The 17,721-nt window shown below is 43.5% G+C and overlaps 1 protein-coding gene across 4 annotated transcripts in view; it reads left to right on the forward strand.

Annotated features, from left to right (window-relative positions):
- Positions 1-17,721, forward strand: part of KIAA1210 (KIAA1210 ortholog) — a 131,876-nt gene that overhangs the window by 9,532 nt on the left and 104,623 nt on the right. The window contains exon 2 of one of the 4 annotated variants that reach the window (XM_073641174.1): positions 13,673-13,757. The exons of the other annotated variants lie outside the window; for them this stretch is intronic. Within the exon in view, the coding sequence (XP_073497275.1) occupies positions 13,744-13,757 (14 nt within the window). The 5' untranslated portion in view covers positions 13,673-13,743. The remainder of the gene's footprint in view (positions 1-13,672; positions 13,758-17,721) is intronic. 4 annotated transcript variants of the gene reach the window in all.

Consider the following 17,721-nt stretch of genomic DNA (forward strand, 5'->3'; position numbering starts at 1 on the left):
TATCATGCAATGCTGGTATAGATGTATAGAAACAAGCCAGATATTGCAGTGTGTGTGGTCCTGAAGTGACCTTCTGGGTGGACAGTTGTCTGAGCCATGTGACGTTGATTGCTTAGTTTTCACCGTGAAGTCTACGCTGGTAACGGCAGACATCTTGCTGTTCACACCACATGACCTTTACATCCATTTCGTGACATACAGCCCGGAGTAGGTTAAAGGTCTCCACAAGAAAGAAAGCAACTCCTGAGATCTTATTACTGTGTCATTAGGGGCGGCTAAATGAATATCTGTAAATAGTTTATAGAAATGGTGATCAGAAGGTGCTCGCTGTGTTACACTCCCTGACTTTTATTATCTGCTAGTATTTATGGGGATACGGTTACTACACACACATCTTGACTTTATTGCCAAGCTACATGACTATTACATGTGAGACTTGTAAAGGATTTGTTGGTCCACCCAGCAATAAAATCACAATCCAGGTGGAGTTATGTCATCCATTTGGATAAATGTCCTTCTGTAAAGTTTAGATTGTTTAGGTCCCTGCCAAATCGGGATTCCTGCCGTTGGGCTCTAATCTACTGGTTCATTGTATTGTTGCTTTTACCATGCTTGTTCAGCCCTGTCTGCTGCCGAACCTTCTCTTATGGCAGCTTACCTCACCAAGAACAGAAAGATCGGCATTCCAAAACCGGACATTTATTGGGTGTGAGTCGGGAGGCTCCCATATACTAGTGTACTCTCTAATGTATATGGGGGTCCCTAAGTCAAAGGATGGGTCACATAGTACAACCAATTGAACAGTAGAAAGCTAACAAATCATGAATAGAGCAAGCTGTAAGGTTTTTGTTTTTCCTGCAAAACGAACTGTTTATTACAAATTGAGCAAAGCATAAAAATTAACCCCCAAAATTTGCAAAGTAGCTTATTGTATAACAGTTGCATTTACTGTAAAGTCTTGCTCCAGACTGAGATATTCTACTAACCAAACGATAACCTACATTAAAGCTTCTGACAAGCAATATAGAGATGTGCTCAGTGGTGGACGTCTGTGCTATGATCTCACTAATCACTACATGTATCGGTCTTTGGTGCTCCTCATAGCATTGGGTCAAATAGATTTTCATCTACTTTTTTGGGAAGAGATAGAAACAGGCCATCAAAATGTATTACCGCAGAGCTGAACCCAAGCTTTCCTTCACCCAGGCAAAAGGCTGATTGTAAGGCCTCGTACAGACATCCGTTTTTTGTGCATAATGGCACTCATACCTGTGATAGTCTATGGCAGGGATGGGGAACCTCAGGCCCGCGGGCAGTTCACAGCCCTCGATGACCTTTTATCTGGCCTCCAGGCAGATTCCCGGTGACCGCAGTGCTTGGGTTGGCAGCTGTATTTTGCTGGCTGCCGGCCCTTTAATTTCTTTTTGCTCTGTGAACACGCACACACAGTGTTCACTACTGAATGCTGAGGCACGTGCAATTAAAGATTACACCCTGACCCCAGTGCCAGCATCAGAACATACTTTGTGGGCACAGATAGAACAATTTGTGCGGCCCCCGAATGGATGGTATAAATATCCATATGGCACTTGGCAAAAAAAAAAGGTTTGCCAACCTTGGTCTATGTGATTTTTCACAGAGCGATGGTTTGGCGGATACATGTCCGATTTTTGATCCAAGGGTCGGATCAAAATCAGAAATGCAAGTCAATGGGTCCATGACGAAATCTGAGGGCAGTCCAATTTTCATGGACTGTCCGAATGGAGAAGGTGGAGAATTTTTTATTTTTTTAAATTTCTCCGCATATGAGAAACTTGGATGACACCCGTACCATACTCTGATCAGAATAATTGGTCTGGTTTTTTTTCGTACATGGAAAAATTGGATGTCTGAATGAGGCCTAATAGTGGTTTATTGACCCATTGTAGAAAACTCATCCACTTGCTGCATTCCATTTCTGTGCATAAAAACGAACAAATGTGGATTTTCACAGCGAATTACACTACTTTCAATGTTGTAGGAGTGAAACGCACCGTGAATTTAGAGCAAAAATACATACTAAAATCTGGTTATAACACCTGGAGATTGCAGACAGATTTGCATCGTGGACGTTGTTCAGGAATAAAAAAATAACATGGCTACTTTATTTTAAACAGCACAAAACCTGTCCATAGATTGCGTCTGGTATTGCCGATCATTTTGATGTGGATCGGGTTAAGCAGTGATAGAGTACCATACATATGGACAGGTGTCATATTGTTTCCTGCAAAAGGCATCCAGATTCTTCAACCTGGGACAGCCCCCTTATTGTTCTTCAACTCAAATCTGTAAACTGGCTTCTAGACTAGTTTACGGACTTCTGTATTGATAGTGTGAACAGGTTACTAAGATGCAACACGCAGACAAGGACAAGGCAGACGTAACCAACTATTATTATTATTATTATTATTATTATTATTATTATTATTCATTTATTTATATAGCGCCATTGATTCCATGGTGCTGTACATAAGAAGAGGTTACATATCAAATACACGTATCACTTACAGTAAACAAACTAACAATGATAGTGTGGTACGGAGGGAAGAGGACCCTGCCTTTGCGGGCTTGCATTCTACAGGAATGAGGAAGGAGACAGTACGTTGAGGGGTTGCAGTAGCTCCGGTGTTGTTGAGGTGGCAGCAAGCAAGGTCATGGCAGCCTGTAAGCCTGTTTGAAGAGATGGGTTTTCAGGCTCCGTCTGAAGGATCCAAGTGTGGCAGATAATCGGATGTGTGGAGGCACAGAATTCCATAGGACGGGGGATATTCGGGAGAAATTTTGGAGGCGATTGCGTGAGGAACGAATAAATGTGGAGGAGAGAAGGAGGTCTTGGGAGGACCGGAGATTACGTGAGGGAATAATATTGGGAGATTAGTTCAGAGATGTACGGAGGAGAGAGGTTGTGGATGGCTTTGTAGGTCACTGTTAGTAGTTTGAACTGGATACGCTGGGCAATTGGGAGTCAGTTGAAGGGATTTGCAAAGGGGGGGTAGCAGAGGAGTAGCAAGGCGAGAGATGGGACCAGTCGCGCAACAGAGTTAAGGATGGACTGGAGGGATGCGAGAGTGCTAGCAGATAGGCCACAGAGGAGGATGTTGCAGTAGCCGAGGCGGGAGATGATGAGGGCATGCACAAGCAGTTTAGTAGATTGAGGGTTGAGGAAAGGACGGATTCTGGAAATATTTTTGAGCTGGAGGCGACAGGAGGTGGCGAGAACTTGGGTGTGGGGTTTGAAGGACAGGGCAGAGTCAAGGGTTACTCCGAGGCAGCGGATTGTCGGTACAGGGGAAAGAGTGATGTTATTTATTGTGATAGAAAGATCAGGTGGGAAAGATATGCGAAAGATGATGAGTTCAGTTTTGTCCACATTGAGCTTGAGGAATCGTGAGGAGAAGGAGGATATGGCTGCTAGACATGCTGGGATTCTGGACAGCAGAGAGGGTATATCTGGGCCAGAGAGGTAGATCTGGGTGTCATCAGCGTACAGTTGGTACTGGAAGCCATGGGATTTTATGAGCTGTCCCAGGCCAAGGGTATAGATTGAGAAGAGTAGGGGTCCTAGGACAGAGCCTTGAGGGACTCCAACAGAGAGGGGGTGGGGTGAGGAGGTAGTGTGGGAGATGCTAAATGTGCGGTTAGAAAGGTATGAGGAGATCCAAGAAAGGGCAAGGTCTTTGACGCCAAAGGAAGAGAGGATCTGTATTAGGAGGCAGTGGTTAACTGTATCGAAAGCAGAGGACAGGTTAAGAAGGAGTACAGAGAATTGTCTGTTAGCTTTGGCTGTAAGTAAGTCATTGCTGATTTTGGTAAGGGCAGTTTCGGTGGAATGTTGTGGGCGGAAGCCGGATTGTCGGTTGTCAACGTGAGAGTTAGATGACAAGTAGGAGGAAAGTTCAGCGTGAACGTGTTGCTCAAGGAGTTTGGAGGTAAATGGGAGCAGCGATATGGGGCGATAGCTGGACAAGGCGGTTGGGTAGAGGGATGGCTTTTTGAGGATGGGCGTGATTGTGGCTTGTTTGAAGGCAGCGGGGAAGGTACCAGAAGATAGTGATAGGTTGAAGGGATGGGATGAGCGTGGGGGTGAGGTTGGGGAGGAGATGGGATGGGGTCGAGTGCACAAGTGGTGAGGTGTGATTTGGAGAGGAGACGAGTAAGGTCTCTTTCCGTGATGTTGGGAAGGGAGGTTATGGGGGGTAGGGCAATGGTGTGGAAAACAAAGGGGTTGTGGTGGTCGGACAGTAAAGATTTGCCATGTTTGGTCAATCTTGTTTTTGAAGTGTGTGGCAAACTTCTCAGCAGAGATGACGGAGGTTGGAGGGGGCAGTGGAGGGCGGAGGAGAGAGTTAAGTGTTGAATAGCTGTTTGAGGTTGTAGGATAGGGAAGATATGAGGGTTGTGAAGTACGCCTGTTTAGTAGAGGTGAGTGCTGATTTGAATTTGAGTGTTGCTTGTTTGAATGCAGTGAAGTCATCTTGAGAATGTGTTTTCTTCCAACACCGCTCCGCAATCCTGGACGCTTGTCGAAGCTGTTTAGTGAGGTTGTTGTGCCAGGGTTGCCTGTTGACTCGTCTTGCTCTGCCATGCATAAGCGGGGCGACCGAGTCAATAGTTGATGCGAGAGTGGCATTGTAAAAAGCAGTGGCGCTGTCTGTGTCATGAAGTGAAGATATGGATGTCAGTGGTAGAATAGAGTCAGAGAGTGTGTGGGTGTCTAGATGTGCAAGGTTTCTGCGGGGGTGTGCTAGTTGCTGGACATGGGTGACAGGTGAGGAGGACAGGGATGAGAAAGTGAGTAGATGGTGGTCAGATAGAGGTAGGGGGGAGGTTGTGAGGTTAGATAGGGAGCAGAGTTGGGTGAAGATGAGGTCTAGTGTGGGTGGTTGAGGGGGACCACTGAGTAAGTCCAAAGGATGAAGTAAGCGACAGGAGTTTGGATGCTGCTGACTGGCGAGTGTCAGTGGAGATGTCAAAATTGCCCATGATGATTGTGGGAATGTCAGCAGAGAGAAAGTAAAGAAGCCAGGTAGAGAATTGGTAAATAAAGGCAGTGGCCGACCCTGGAGGTCGGTATATGACAGCCACTTGGAGGTTGGAAGGAGAGTAGATGCAGACAGAGTGGACTTCAAAAGAAGGGAGAATAAGAGAGGGTAGAGGAGGAGGAGTAGGGCTAAAGGTGCAGTTGTTAGAAAGGAGAAGACCCACTCCTCCACCATGTCTGTTACCAGGGCGAGGAGTGTGGGTGAAGTGCAAGCCACCGTAACACAGCGCAGCAGGGGAGGCAGTGTCGGAGGGTGTCAGCCATGTCTCTGTGATGCCCAGGAAGGAGAGATGACGAGAGGTAAAGAGGTCGTGGACAAAATGGAGCTTGTTGCAGATAGAGCAGGCATTCCACAGTGCTCCAGAGAGAGGGAGCAGGGGGATGGGCGTCAGGAGGACCTGTTTTGCGTAAGACAGGTTGCTGTAGTTTGCAGTTGGTTTGATGTGGAAGGTGCAAGCTGTGGGGGTCCAGGATTGGGAGATATGTCGCAACTAATCTATTTATTCTCTTAACACAGAAATGAAGGGGTTCATTTTGCAAGGAGTCAATCATTCAAATACAGGATATTAAGTAATACAATATTAGCAAAAAAATTACAATAAAAACACTAACAGGATGGAGAATCCGTACTTCAACTATCTTACTATTTTCCAGTACGAGCGACGCCCTAATGTCCCTTGTGAGATAACTCCCAAAGATGGCGCTCACAACTATAAGGGCACACAAGAATGGCTCTTCAGCACATTTCCATTTAGGTTATAGGCCTAAGTGGGTCACCGCTATTTCATGCTAGGCTACAAGTCCTCCTTACAAAGTCAAGTAATGTTCTCTGGACCCTCCTCACACTGGCCGATTCTCGTCCCGTCTGCTGCACAGCCCCAGACCAAACCCTGTACCGTACGTCAGCATTGGAAGTTATGTCCTGGTACACTCACGCCTCCGGATCACCACAGTGGATGTCCATTTCTGGAACTTTGTCTTCGAGGCTTGACCTGCGATGGTCTACTATCGGGCCATGACTGATAAGAGCTGGGCCTTCGGCCTTAACCTGTGTAGTCTGGATCCCTGCCCTTGACTGGCGTTATCTGCATCTGGCTCAAAACGTTCCACCTGTCTCGTTCTCCAAGCGCATCCCAGTGACTCGGCTGCAGCATCCCTCTTTGCCGACGTCCCACTGGTTTCCCTTGTTGGCGCCAACTGACTTCCTGCCTTGTCACTTTGGCTTTTTATATCGAGTAACTGTACCACAGGTGTCAACTGTCCCAGTGCTCTCTTTAGACTCGTCCTTCCCAAAACACTTCTCTTATCCTTCGGTTCCGCTGGGTTCAGTTTGGACAGTAGGTGGCAATCTCTGGTTGCAAATGCTGCATAACGATGATGAATCTCCTCCTCCACTGCACACCCCCTTAAAATAGCACTACACTGTGTATAACAGCTGATGGTAGGATAAACTGTACTATGGGTGTAGTGTACAGCTTTTCTTACATGTAGGAGCCTATGTATGGTGGTGTATGCTATTTCTTGCTCACCACATTGTACTGTTAAAAAGGTTGTCTGTTATTGGACAACATTTTCTTAATAGGTAAACTGTCCACTGTAAAATTAAAAAAAAAACAAAAACAAAAACCTATTTACCTCATATGACTGCAGGGAGACACCGTGCCGGATACATCCCCTTTAAGCAGACAGTAGTAACTACATTTTACCTACAGTGCATTTTTACCTGCAGTGCTGATTGCTGAACTTAGACACACACAAGCAGCATTTGCATATCAGGGGAAAAATGCTTGCGAATTAGGATTCCACCATAGAAATTTCCAGATATATCTTTTTTAAAGCACTAAAATAGGTCATGATATAATATATGATGTCACACGTGGAAGTAAGTTTGGCAATGACCTCACAAGGTGTACCAACCATTGTAAGCTGGCCATCAGAACCTCTAGCTGCCAAACAGCAATTGGGAATAAGCATGACCAATGCTGGAGGTGTGGTGCACAATAAAAAGCGTGGATAGGCCCCAGGGATGGTTGCCCCGGGTGCCAATATTATGGGGATGTAAAACTTGCCTCCACAGTCAAATGAGTGGCGCCAGCAAGCACCACTTCTTCTCGGAGCAGCACAGTATGTTTCTGCCTGAATTTGCCTATGCAGAGAGCGGTTTATTATCAGCTGCAGCACTCTGGATAGGCAGCAGCTGAGATGAAAAAACTGAAATGATCTTTGTCAACTCAGTTGCTGCCTATGCAAAGTTCAAACTCTTTCTGGACTGCCGCGCTCTGCATAAGCAGTGACTGAGATGACAGAAAGCCGCAGCTAATGAATGACGACACTATTGAATGTTTACTGTCTTCCTTCAGTACTTAAAGTGCACCTGTCAGCAGGATTGTGCTTAGTAAACCACATACACTGTCAGATGGGCGCCGTTATACTGCGTAAAATAATACCTTTGTTGATGAAATCCGTCCAGTGGTTTTTTTATAATCTTTATTTTCATTTCTAACCTAATGACTTTGTCAGCATATGGGTAGGTGGTCAAAAACCCTCGACTGATTGCAAAAAACATGCAACAAGATTTGTTGGCAGCAGACTTTGAAGATTTAGTTTGCACAGTAAGGTGCATCCTAAACTCTGAAGGTCCCCATGCCAAAACTTGCCTAAATAGACCTAAAAGAACAAGAAAATGTGTCTCCAATATGCTCAAAACCATGTATACAAGTCAAAAGAACACCCTTCCTACAGTGAAGCGGTATAACACAGTCAGCATCTGCAAATATGACCAGACATTGGATATACCTCCAATATCAGAAAGGGGTTAAAGTTCCTCAAATTTAGCATGGTAAATTCTAACCTTATGCCGCCTATTAGCTTACTTTGTGGCCTATTTTGTGGGCACACAATATCATATTTAGGTCATGCCATGGTTTTTGGTTTTTTTTTGGTACAAGTTGACCCATAATTCTGGCACATTTGGCAGAATCTCCCTTCCTGTAAAATATTTACTAAATTAATTGCACCAAAAATCTCTCTTTTGCACTATACTTATTTTGTGCCTTGTTTGATGAGGGGGTATGACCTAAACGTGACTCCATTAATTAAAAATTTGGCCCAAATTTCTGGTATAAAATTGGACTAGACAGTCAAAAAATGCTCCAAATTTGTCAAACAGCAGAAAACGCTTTTGAATCCTCTGAATGTTGGTAAACTACAGACCTCACGTGTCCTAACACTGAAGATTTCCTAGTCGGCATGAATGCTATCTTTATCTGTAACATACTCCATGTATTCTAACAAGGGAGCCATAGTTTAATGATATATTTAATGTTTGGCTGCTGCTACTCCACAGGAAATACCAAACTTTACACTGTCCAATATTCATTTACATCCCACTTCAGCCCACAAAAATGTCCAGCTTTTCAGCATTTGGTTTGTAAATTAAAGTATCCCTCCCTGACTCTGACACCAAATTTTGCAGTCTGTGCTTTTTCATGTGTTATAGAGTTAGTTACTCTGCTGTTTTCTTACATTCCTCCCTATAACTAGAACAAATATACAGATTAGTTAATTAAGCCAATAGTAACTTTCGACACCAAAGCCTCAATACATTATTACTTTTGCGTTTTGTTTTTGGTGTTTTAAGCCTGTTTTTTATTATGCTAAATTCTTTTAATTTGCACCGCTTTTTCTGTTATTATCCATTACAGGTGTCTTTTATTTTATTAAATGTCAGCGGCCGATTTTGTCAATTTCAACTTTTTAAAAAGTCAAGTTTTTATACAAATGTACTACTGTTAGTGTGTGTGTGTGGTTTTTTTTTTTTGTTTTTTTGGTTGTTTTGTTTATTTTTGCATGGCAGAAATGTTTGCCTAAATTTTAGTTGCTTGCAAATTTTTAACAGAACATGTGACTTTATGCTATAAAAAGGTGCAAGACTAAAATAGAGCGTATTTTATTTTGGGCAAAATCCATGAACCACATGCAAAGTTTTGAAAAATAGGTCTCCAAAAGTCAATGACTACCACAGGACAGAAAAAGCAATGTAAGGAAAAAATAGAGCGCCAAAGCCATGTTCACACAGTATTTTCTTTTCTTGAGGCATTCAAAACCCAAAAGTTTTTAAATTAAAAATTCCTTCAGGAAATACTTCTTTTTGGAGTTGTTGTTTTTTTTTCTTCTGAAGTGGTTTTAGAAGTTTTTTTTTTTTCGCAACTCATTCTTTGCAGCCTTTTGATGCAACAGTGCTTAGTTTGGAGATGCTCCAATTCAAATATTTTTTTTTCCCCCCATTTTCCGTCAGTCATTTTTTTTGTCCCAAAACCCCTTTTCAGGGATTTAAAAAAAAAAAAAAGCTCAAACACTCATCATATGAATAGCAAAGTGGATTTCCCAAGAAAATAATTGGAAAGAGTTATTATCCAAGAGTCTTTGAGGTGATCTGTGAGCATAGCCCAAGGGTGCAGATACACCTTGGGTGGTGATTGACCCAAGCATGAACATGGAGGTAAGGCTTTGGATGACATTTCAGGACCGCCCAATTGATTATTAGGTCTTGAATGAGCAGGGACTTTAATGAATAAATTACAAAGTATACTGAATCTTTGCACTAATATATATATATCTGTTCATCTTGTCCTGCTCTATAATATGGTATTGTGACCAAGTCACTGGTAAAGTACTGGATAGGAGATATGCATCCCTGAAGTTGTTGGCTTCAATGATATGAACCTAGGGAGAATTCTCCAGCACACTAAGTGCTGAAAGGGGTTAATCGAACATTTTAAGGGCTAGATTTTTATGTGAATAGCTGAAGAGCGGGTGGGAGGCTGTTCACCATATCTCCACACCAGGGTGGGATTTAGAAGGTAGGTAAATAGTCAGCCTTCTGAGTCATTCAGTGTTTAGTGTGCCCGGGGGCGAGAGCTCCAGAGCTCTGTTTTATAGTATAGACTAATTACTGAAACCTGTTTTTCCTGAGTGGAAGGATCCTGCAGCTATATGTTATATTTTGTTTTCCCGTTATGCCAGAAAGGCCATGTTTATTTTATAGAACCCTGCACTGGTTTATGCCATATTTTTTTTAATAAACCAGCAGAAGATTAAAACGAGAAACGTTCCTGAGTCTACCTCTGGCTCACTTGGCTGCTCAATCTACCACAGTGTACATAGATTGCACAGAATTGCCTTTCCGTGCTGATCGGTTCCCGGTTAACCTTTTGACTATAATTTATACATTCTACATCAAATATCATCATATAATTGGCCCTAGTATGAATGATTGCAACATTTATAGTAAAACTTGTCTTCAGCCAGGGCTGCCAGTAGGAAAATGTCCTTATATCGTATATTTACATCAGTTACAATTGTAATGTAAACAACCAGCTGTTCAGAAAACTCATCATTTTGATTTTAGAATTAGATGATTTGTCATTGCTTGTATGAACAAACTGATAAATGGCTGGTGAACAGTGGGACAAATTGTCACATCTGTGGCCACTGTATTTGCCAAATTTAATTGGAATAAAATAGTTTGATAACCTGGTGGCATTTTTTTTTCTCCTGTATTTTTAAAGTTTTAAAATGAGTAACCTTAGCATGCAGGCATTGGCTTTTTTTTAACTTTCTAGATAAATGAAACGGGTACACTTTAATTATTATCCTTTCAAAAAAAGGTGCATTGTGTGTCCATTTATATGACTTATCTCTTACATTTTTGAAACCAGTTACTCATTTATAGGCTGTATCTAATTTTCAGTTGTCTCTGAGCTGCTGGATGGAGACTAGCTGCTAGGATGTTTCCCGTACACTGTATACAGAAAAATGGATTCCCGTTCTTCTTTCTTTGTAGAGCATGACACAAAAGCAACAGCGACTAGGATGACATTATACAGCAGCACTGAGCCGTGTGGCTGTGAATCAATCACTGGAGTGAGCTAAAATAGTTTCTTGAAGCTGTAGATTAATCTTCCTGGTTTCACTGTGCTGAATGCTTTTTACAACTTCTCCCCCATCCGGTCTACATTGAGAATAATAGATGCTGTAACTTGATGCCTCAGTGAGCTGGCAGTCTGTCTTGCTTCGAAAAAAAAATGATTGTAGCTGTTTTTTCAGAGTGAATAGTGAATTCAGGGGACGGTTAAGAAGTGACTAAGTGGAGAAAGGAAGCTGATTTCTCTGATAAGATATACTACAAAGTTTCTAATATTTGTGTGGAGTTTATTGAAATGACATTTACATTTTCTTTTTATGAGGGAAGGGAAATCTTTCTTCTGTGGAAGTCTTGAGAACCCCTTCCATGTTCAGTCAGGGAAAGATGAAATCCAGGTCACTATGGCCATATGGATTTTTTCAGAATTTATTTTATAATAGTTTAAAAGAGGAATATCCTTCCATTTACATTTTATAATAAACACTTGGTACTGCGCCATGGACTGTTCTACTCAGACTGCACTTACAGTTATTTTCCTATGTTCTGCTTTATTTCTGAAGAAGATGGGAGCCCTGTTGTAAATTTGAAACCAATTGTAGAGCTAGAATTTAATTTTGCTGTATTTCCAAAGCTAATAAATTTGTTGTTTTTTTTTTTGTTTTTGTTATCAGGAACCATAGTAATGATTTCGATGCAGTATTAGAAATAAACCTTTGCATCCATGTATCTTACCGATGATGTCTTCTGACTTAAGTCGTTTTTTTCTTTTCCTTTCCATCTTGTCCAGATTCTATAATGGCTTTTTTCATCCACAGCTCGTCTTCAGACTTCCATCTTCTCCGGGCTTCAGCGCATTCTGATACGTCATTACAATGTTCTTGAATAAAACTATCTGGCCTATGCTGTATCCCTAAATAAGTGATTGCGCTTCACTGTGCTCCCTGCAAAAAAAAAAAGGTCCCCCACACTGTCCCTCTTATGATACATTGGCTTTGCACTGTCATCTCATATAATATATTGCCTCAACACTGCCTGCCCTTATGAATTATAACCGTCACCCCATGTGCCCTTATGAACTAGAACTGCCATGTTGTCTGTCTGCTTTTATGAACTGTAACCACCACAGTTTCCCCTCATGCTATTCCAGTCTCCGCATTGCCCCCACCTTGTCCCCCACGCACAGTGCCCCCTTTTGACATTATCCCCTCATGCTGCCCCCTGTCTCTATACTGTCCCCCTCTCATATTTCTCCTCCTCCCCATACTGTCACGCCATACTTTGCCCTCACATTAGCCCGCCCCCTACAATAAAAATGTCTTGTTTTTTGGCTCCATGGAGTACTTAACTTGCTTTTGTCTTCTCTCACTCTGTGGCGCATTAGTGACGCCCGCAGCATAATCATGTGACTTCATCACACTCCTGCACGTCACTTCGACCCCCAGAAGTGCTGTCCCGTATCTCGTATCCTCAATTGTATTGACAGCTGAAAGACACCAGTGAGCGCTCCTCCTGCACCCTGATTGACTGCCTGCAGTCAATGTGCCGGTGACTGATTGCAGCGCGCTCATTGTGTAGTGAGCGATGACTGTAACTGCTCCCTGCAGTGTCCCGATGACTGGAAGTGAGCAGCTGTAGCTGACTTTTCCGATCTTTACCTACTGGGGGAGCTTCTCTTCACATTACATTCCCAAATATAAAGTTTGTTCCATGTTGTCCTAACTTATCTTTGAGTATCTATTTTCAGGACTTTTGTTTTGAGAAATGTCTGCTTTTTCAAAGTGTTGTGAACTTTTCACTTTTTCATGTTACATCAATATATTCTTAGTAAATGAGTATGGAGGAGTCAGTCTGGAATGTGTAGGTAACGTTTTCTCGGATTTATCTTCATTCTAATTCATTCTAGAAAGGCTTACATACTTATATTCATCCATATGCCATAAAATATATAAACTTTTGTTTGTATTCTTATTTTTTTTTTATTTTGGTAATGTAGCGCTTCTATAAATTTCCCCTCTAATCGCTAGGATCACCACTATTACAACAGCTCTGTTTGCGTATGTCCATCATGTTGGTGGACTTGAAAGGTGCACAGAACTGTGTATTCCTACCACATGTTGGATGCTCCACTGTCCTACTAGTTATGGCTTTTAAGAAATTGACCATCTACAGATGTAAATTGGCTGGAAGGAAAAATATTTCCTCAGAATCTTATTTCCCCTTTTATGTAAAGTGAAGGTTGTCTAACTGTTTCTAAAGTAAGCCATGGCTGGGTAAACAGTCATCTGCCAATCATTGAACATTCATCTTTTTTCTTTTGAAGAAATTGAAAGGTGCTAGAATAAAATATACAGTCTTTCTCACTGCCGGTTTCCATTCCGAGCTCATAGTGTTAAATTTACCTCTTCAAAGGGATATTTTGTGAGTGCTAAAAATTTTTGGTGTTCTGTTTCATGTTGCCGGTCTGCCCTGGTAGGTGTTTAACATAGATCTCGTAGTGAAATGGAAATGACACTTAATTGAGGCTTTCTATCTGTCTTATGATGATTTTAGTGTGTAAGCATTTTCATGACCTTTTGAAAGTTATACTACGCCCAGTGCTCCCCATCTTTCTAGACAGCAACTTTTCCTTTTTTTTTTTTTTTTCTTTTCTCTGATATATGGCACAGAGCGTCCCTGAGATCTTATATCAGACTGCAATGACAACAAAGGAAACAATGAAGAAGAACTGAAGGATTCCATGGAATCTCTGTGGTATGAGAACCAGGAAATAGTATAAAATTAAACTACTTGTCTGCTTGAAACTAATTTTTGTTATGTTAATATATGACTGAACTACATCATATAGCTTTGCTTGCTTTCACAATGGACAAATATCCAGTTTGCTGCCCTAGCCCTGTCTCTAAGGGCTCTTTCACATGTCCCTGTGTCTGGTAGGAGTGGTGACAGTTTCCACACGTACTGGAGACACTGCCACATGCAAATCTATGGACAAATATCAAGTTTGCTGCCCTAGCCCTGTCTTTAAGGACTCTTTCCCCACTCACGCCGAGGAGCCAGGGAAAATGAGCCACTGCAGCGAGCTGGGCCCGGAGCTGCGCTCAGTGAGTGACAAGACACCGCTCCTGAGCTCAGCCCTGGGGCCCCATACATACTTCATACTTACTTAAGCGCCAGCCTGGAGCAGAATTCAAATGCGTGGGCAGCGCCAGCCCTGACTGAATGCGAGGATCACACCCCTATGACTGAACGAGCAGGTAGGATATAAGTGTATAAAGTGTTATATACTCATGATATTAGCGCCAATTTTAATTAAAAAAGCGTGCTAGTGATTCACATTGCATCACCAACAACGCAATGGGGGCAATTTACATAGTGGATAAGGCATGACAGGTTCCCTTTTAACAGATGCACAGACCCATAAGACCAGTAAATATTTCTTAAAGGCACATGCATACATAAGTGTGGGTTACCTTTAGTTTGCTCCCCACTCTTCCCCCGACCCTCCCTCCTTACATGAGGTACATGTGCCCCTCCAGCTATGCCCTCTTGGCACACACTCTTTTCCCCTCACCTATGACAGCACACCTTGAGAGAGAGAGATCCGCCCCACCAAGGAGAGGAAACCGTCTGAAATAAAAGGGCGGTACCTCTCCCTTGCTTCAGTTGGTTTCCTGTCCTTGATTGGAGCCTGTCTGAGAGAGAAGATGATGCAGTACCTGGGTCTCTTCCAATATGGAAGAGTGGGCGCCAGCCTGTGAACCGGGTTCCAGGCTCCATAAGTGCCGTCCATGGCTCCCTGGGGCCGTGTCCGAGCATGCGCAGGCGGTGAGGAGGGCTCTGGCTCCCTGCAGGCCGCTGCACCACCCTCTCCCCTGCCGCAAGCTCCTTGCTGGCCACATGCATGGAGCAGCAACTTCCGGGTGTGACGCGCCTAACGTCACGGTGCCTTGTACGCTGGGAGAGGCTTGCCAAGTGACGTTGGGGGGTGACGCCCAAATCCAACATGGCGGCGCCCTGTAAGTGCTTGCCGGACGTTTTTTGAAGCCTCGGCTGGCGGGCGTCATCAGGAGGGAGGAGAAGGCACTTGAACCGGAGGAGGTTCTGGATGTGCCCTATTTAAAGTGGGGGGATAACCTGACCAGCGCTGCTTGTGCTCCAGCTCATAGTCTTAGTAGCTATGGCAGATCAGGACAGTCAGGAACAGCAACAGCTGACGCCTCTGACACAGACAGCCGTTCAAGCAACCGTAGCGGCAGCCGGAGAAGTAAGGTGTCGGACGCTTCCGTGCCATCCAGAAGGGATTCATCTCCTATTCTGCCACAGCCTCCAAATCCGGTACCATTTTGTGACTTCAGGGGTGAGTGATCTTCGTGAATGTCACTTAATAGTAATGGGAAGTTATTATGTGCTTCATCCCCTAGGAGCCTAAGAAGAGTAGTGCCAAACAGAAGCACAGGATATGTGCCTTATGCCAAATTCCCCTTTCCATAGATTGGCAGAAACAGCTTTGTTCAGGCTGTATTAATAGAACCATAGCGGAGAGTACTCCAGATTTTGCATCTAATCTGAGGTCCATAGTCCGTACAGAGGTACAAGGTTCCCTGAAGGGTTTACTTAAAGGAAAGAAGAGATCCCATAAGTATATCTCCTCTGACTATGATTCATCCTCCCAGTCAGAGGATCCATGTCTCAGTGATTCATCCTCTTCTTCATCAGATAATGGTAGACCCTGTTTCCCTATTGAGGGTACGGACAATTTGGTGAGAGCTGTCAGGTCAACCATGGGATTAAGGGAGGAGAAAGCAGCCAGATCCCTTGAAGACATTAGGTTCGTGAGCCTGGAGGAAAAAAAGACTCTCCTTTCCAGTGAACCCTAAAATTCAGGCCCTTATAGACCCGGGAATGGAGGAAGACTGAAAAATCGGGAGTGTTGCCCTCGTCCTCTAAGAGGAGATACCCCTTTGAGAATAAGGACTCTGAGTCTTGGGATAAAATTCACAAAGTTGACGGGTCTGTGGTCCGATCATCTAAAAAATCATCTCTACCCCTGGAGGATTCAGGCATTCTAAAAGATGCTCTAGATAAAAAAGCAGATTCCTTCCTACGTCACACCTGGGAAGCTGCAGCAGGGGGCCTGAAGCCAGCGGTATCAGGCACTTGTGTTGCTAGGTCACTGATGGTATGGCTTCAACAATTAGAAGACCAGCTCAAGGATAAAAAGATCTCTAGAGATAAAATCCTCTCCAATCTACCTCTAATGCTGGCAGCGTCAGCCTTCCTTGCTGACTCCTCAGCGGATTCTGTTAAACTCTCTGCCAGATCAGCAAACTTATCTAATGCTGCCAGACGGGCCTTGTGGATCAAGGGGTTGCCCAGGAGGCCTGAAGTCAAAACCTAAGTTATGTTCCCTCCCTTGTGACGGCAAACTCCTATTCGGCCAAAAGCTGGATGAGCTTTTGGAGAAAGCTGGCAACAGGAAGAGAAGTTTCCCAGGGTTCTCAGGGGACACAAAAAGATCTTCCTTTCGGAGGAAGAGATTTAACCGTGGTCACCCTCCCGGAGATAGAACGAGATGGGAGTCCATATTTAAAAAAAAGAGTCTGGTTATATGTTTGGAGGACCATCCTCCAGTACTAAAAAATCTTCCCAATGACGCCAGGCTAGAGGTCGGTGGAAGGCTATCCCATTTTATTCCAGCTTGGGAGGCCATTACATCAAATCCCTTGGTGCTGAGTATTGTGAGGATCGGCCTGAAGATACGCTTCACTCAGATTCCTCACCGAACTTTCATGATCACCCCCAGGAGGAAGTCCACGGAGGAACAGATAGCCCTGGAGTCGAAGATATTAGAATTGGTAAGGAAACAGGTCCTTCATGAAGTTCCAGAATCACAAAGGAAAAGGGGACTTTATTCCCCCCTATTTGTGATAAAAAAACAAATGGGTCATTAAGGACCATTATCAACCTCAAGAGTCTAAATCAGCTGATAGAAAACCAGACTTTCAAAATGGAATCAGTGAACTCAGCAGTAAAACTCCTACACCACAATTGTTTCATGGCAGTGATCGACCTAAAGGATGCCTATTATCACGTCCCAATCCATCCAGACTACCAGAAGTACCTAAGGGTAGCCCTATTCATTCATGGGGAACTGAGACATTTCCAATTTACTGCCCTACCTTTTGGTCTCTTGATAGCTCCAAGAGTGTTTACAAAGGTGATAGCGGAGGTGACAGCTTTTCTCCGAATCAAAAACGTAGTGATCGTTCCCTACTTAGACGAGTTTTTGGTAATAGGGAGTTCAGAAGACCACTGTTCCACTCAACTTCTGGATGTCACGGTGGTTTTACATTGGCTGGGATGGTTCATAAATGTTCAAAAATCAAAACTAACCCCCTTAAGGACTCAAATATTTCTGGGCCTGACCCTAAATTCTTAACTCCAAGCCTGCTTCCTCCCGGAAGACAAGGTTTGGAAAATCAATCTGGTCACAAGGGCCATAGTCTCCGGTGATGTCCTTGAGAGAAGCAATGTCCCTACTGGGCTCCATGACGTCCTGTCTCCGAGCAGTCAAATGGGCCCAAGGCTTCTTCAGTGGTAGGTCCTGTCAGCACTGAGATCCTTCAACGGACATTTAGAAAAAAGACTATCTCTTTCCTTAGAAGCAGTAGACACCCTCTCATGGTGGACAAACAGGGTAAATCTGACGATGCAG

This window comes from Phyllobates terribilis, unplaced genomic scaffold (genome assembly GCF_046119375.1).
Source record: "Phyllobates terribilis strain yellow unplaced genomic scaffold, ASM4611937v1 Scaffold_7__3_contigs__length_470593459, whole genome shotgun sequence".
NCBI lineage: Eukaryota > Metazoa > Chordata > Amphibia > Anura > Dendrobatidae > Phyllobates > Phyllobates terribilis.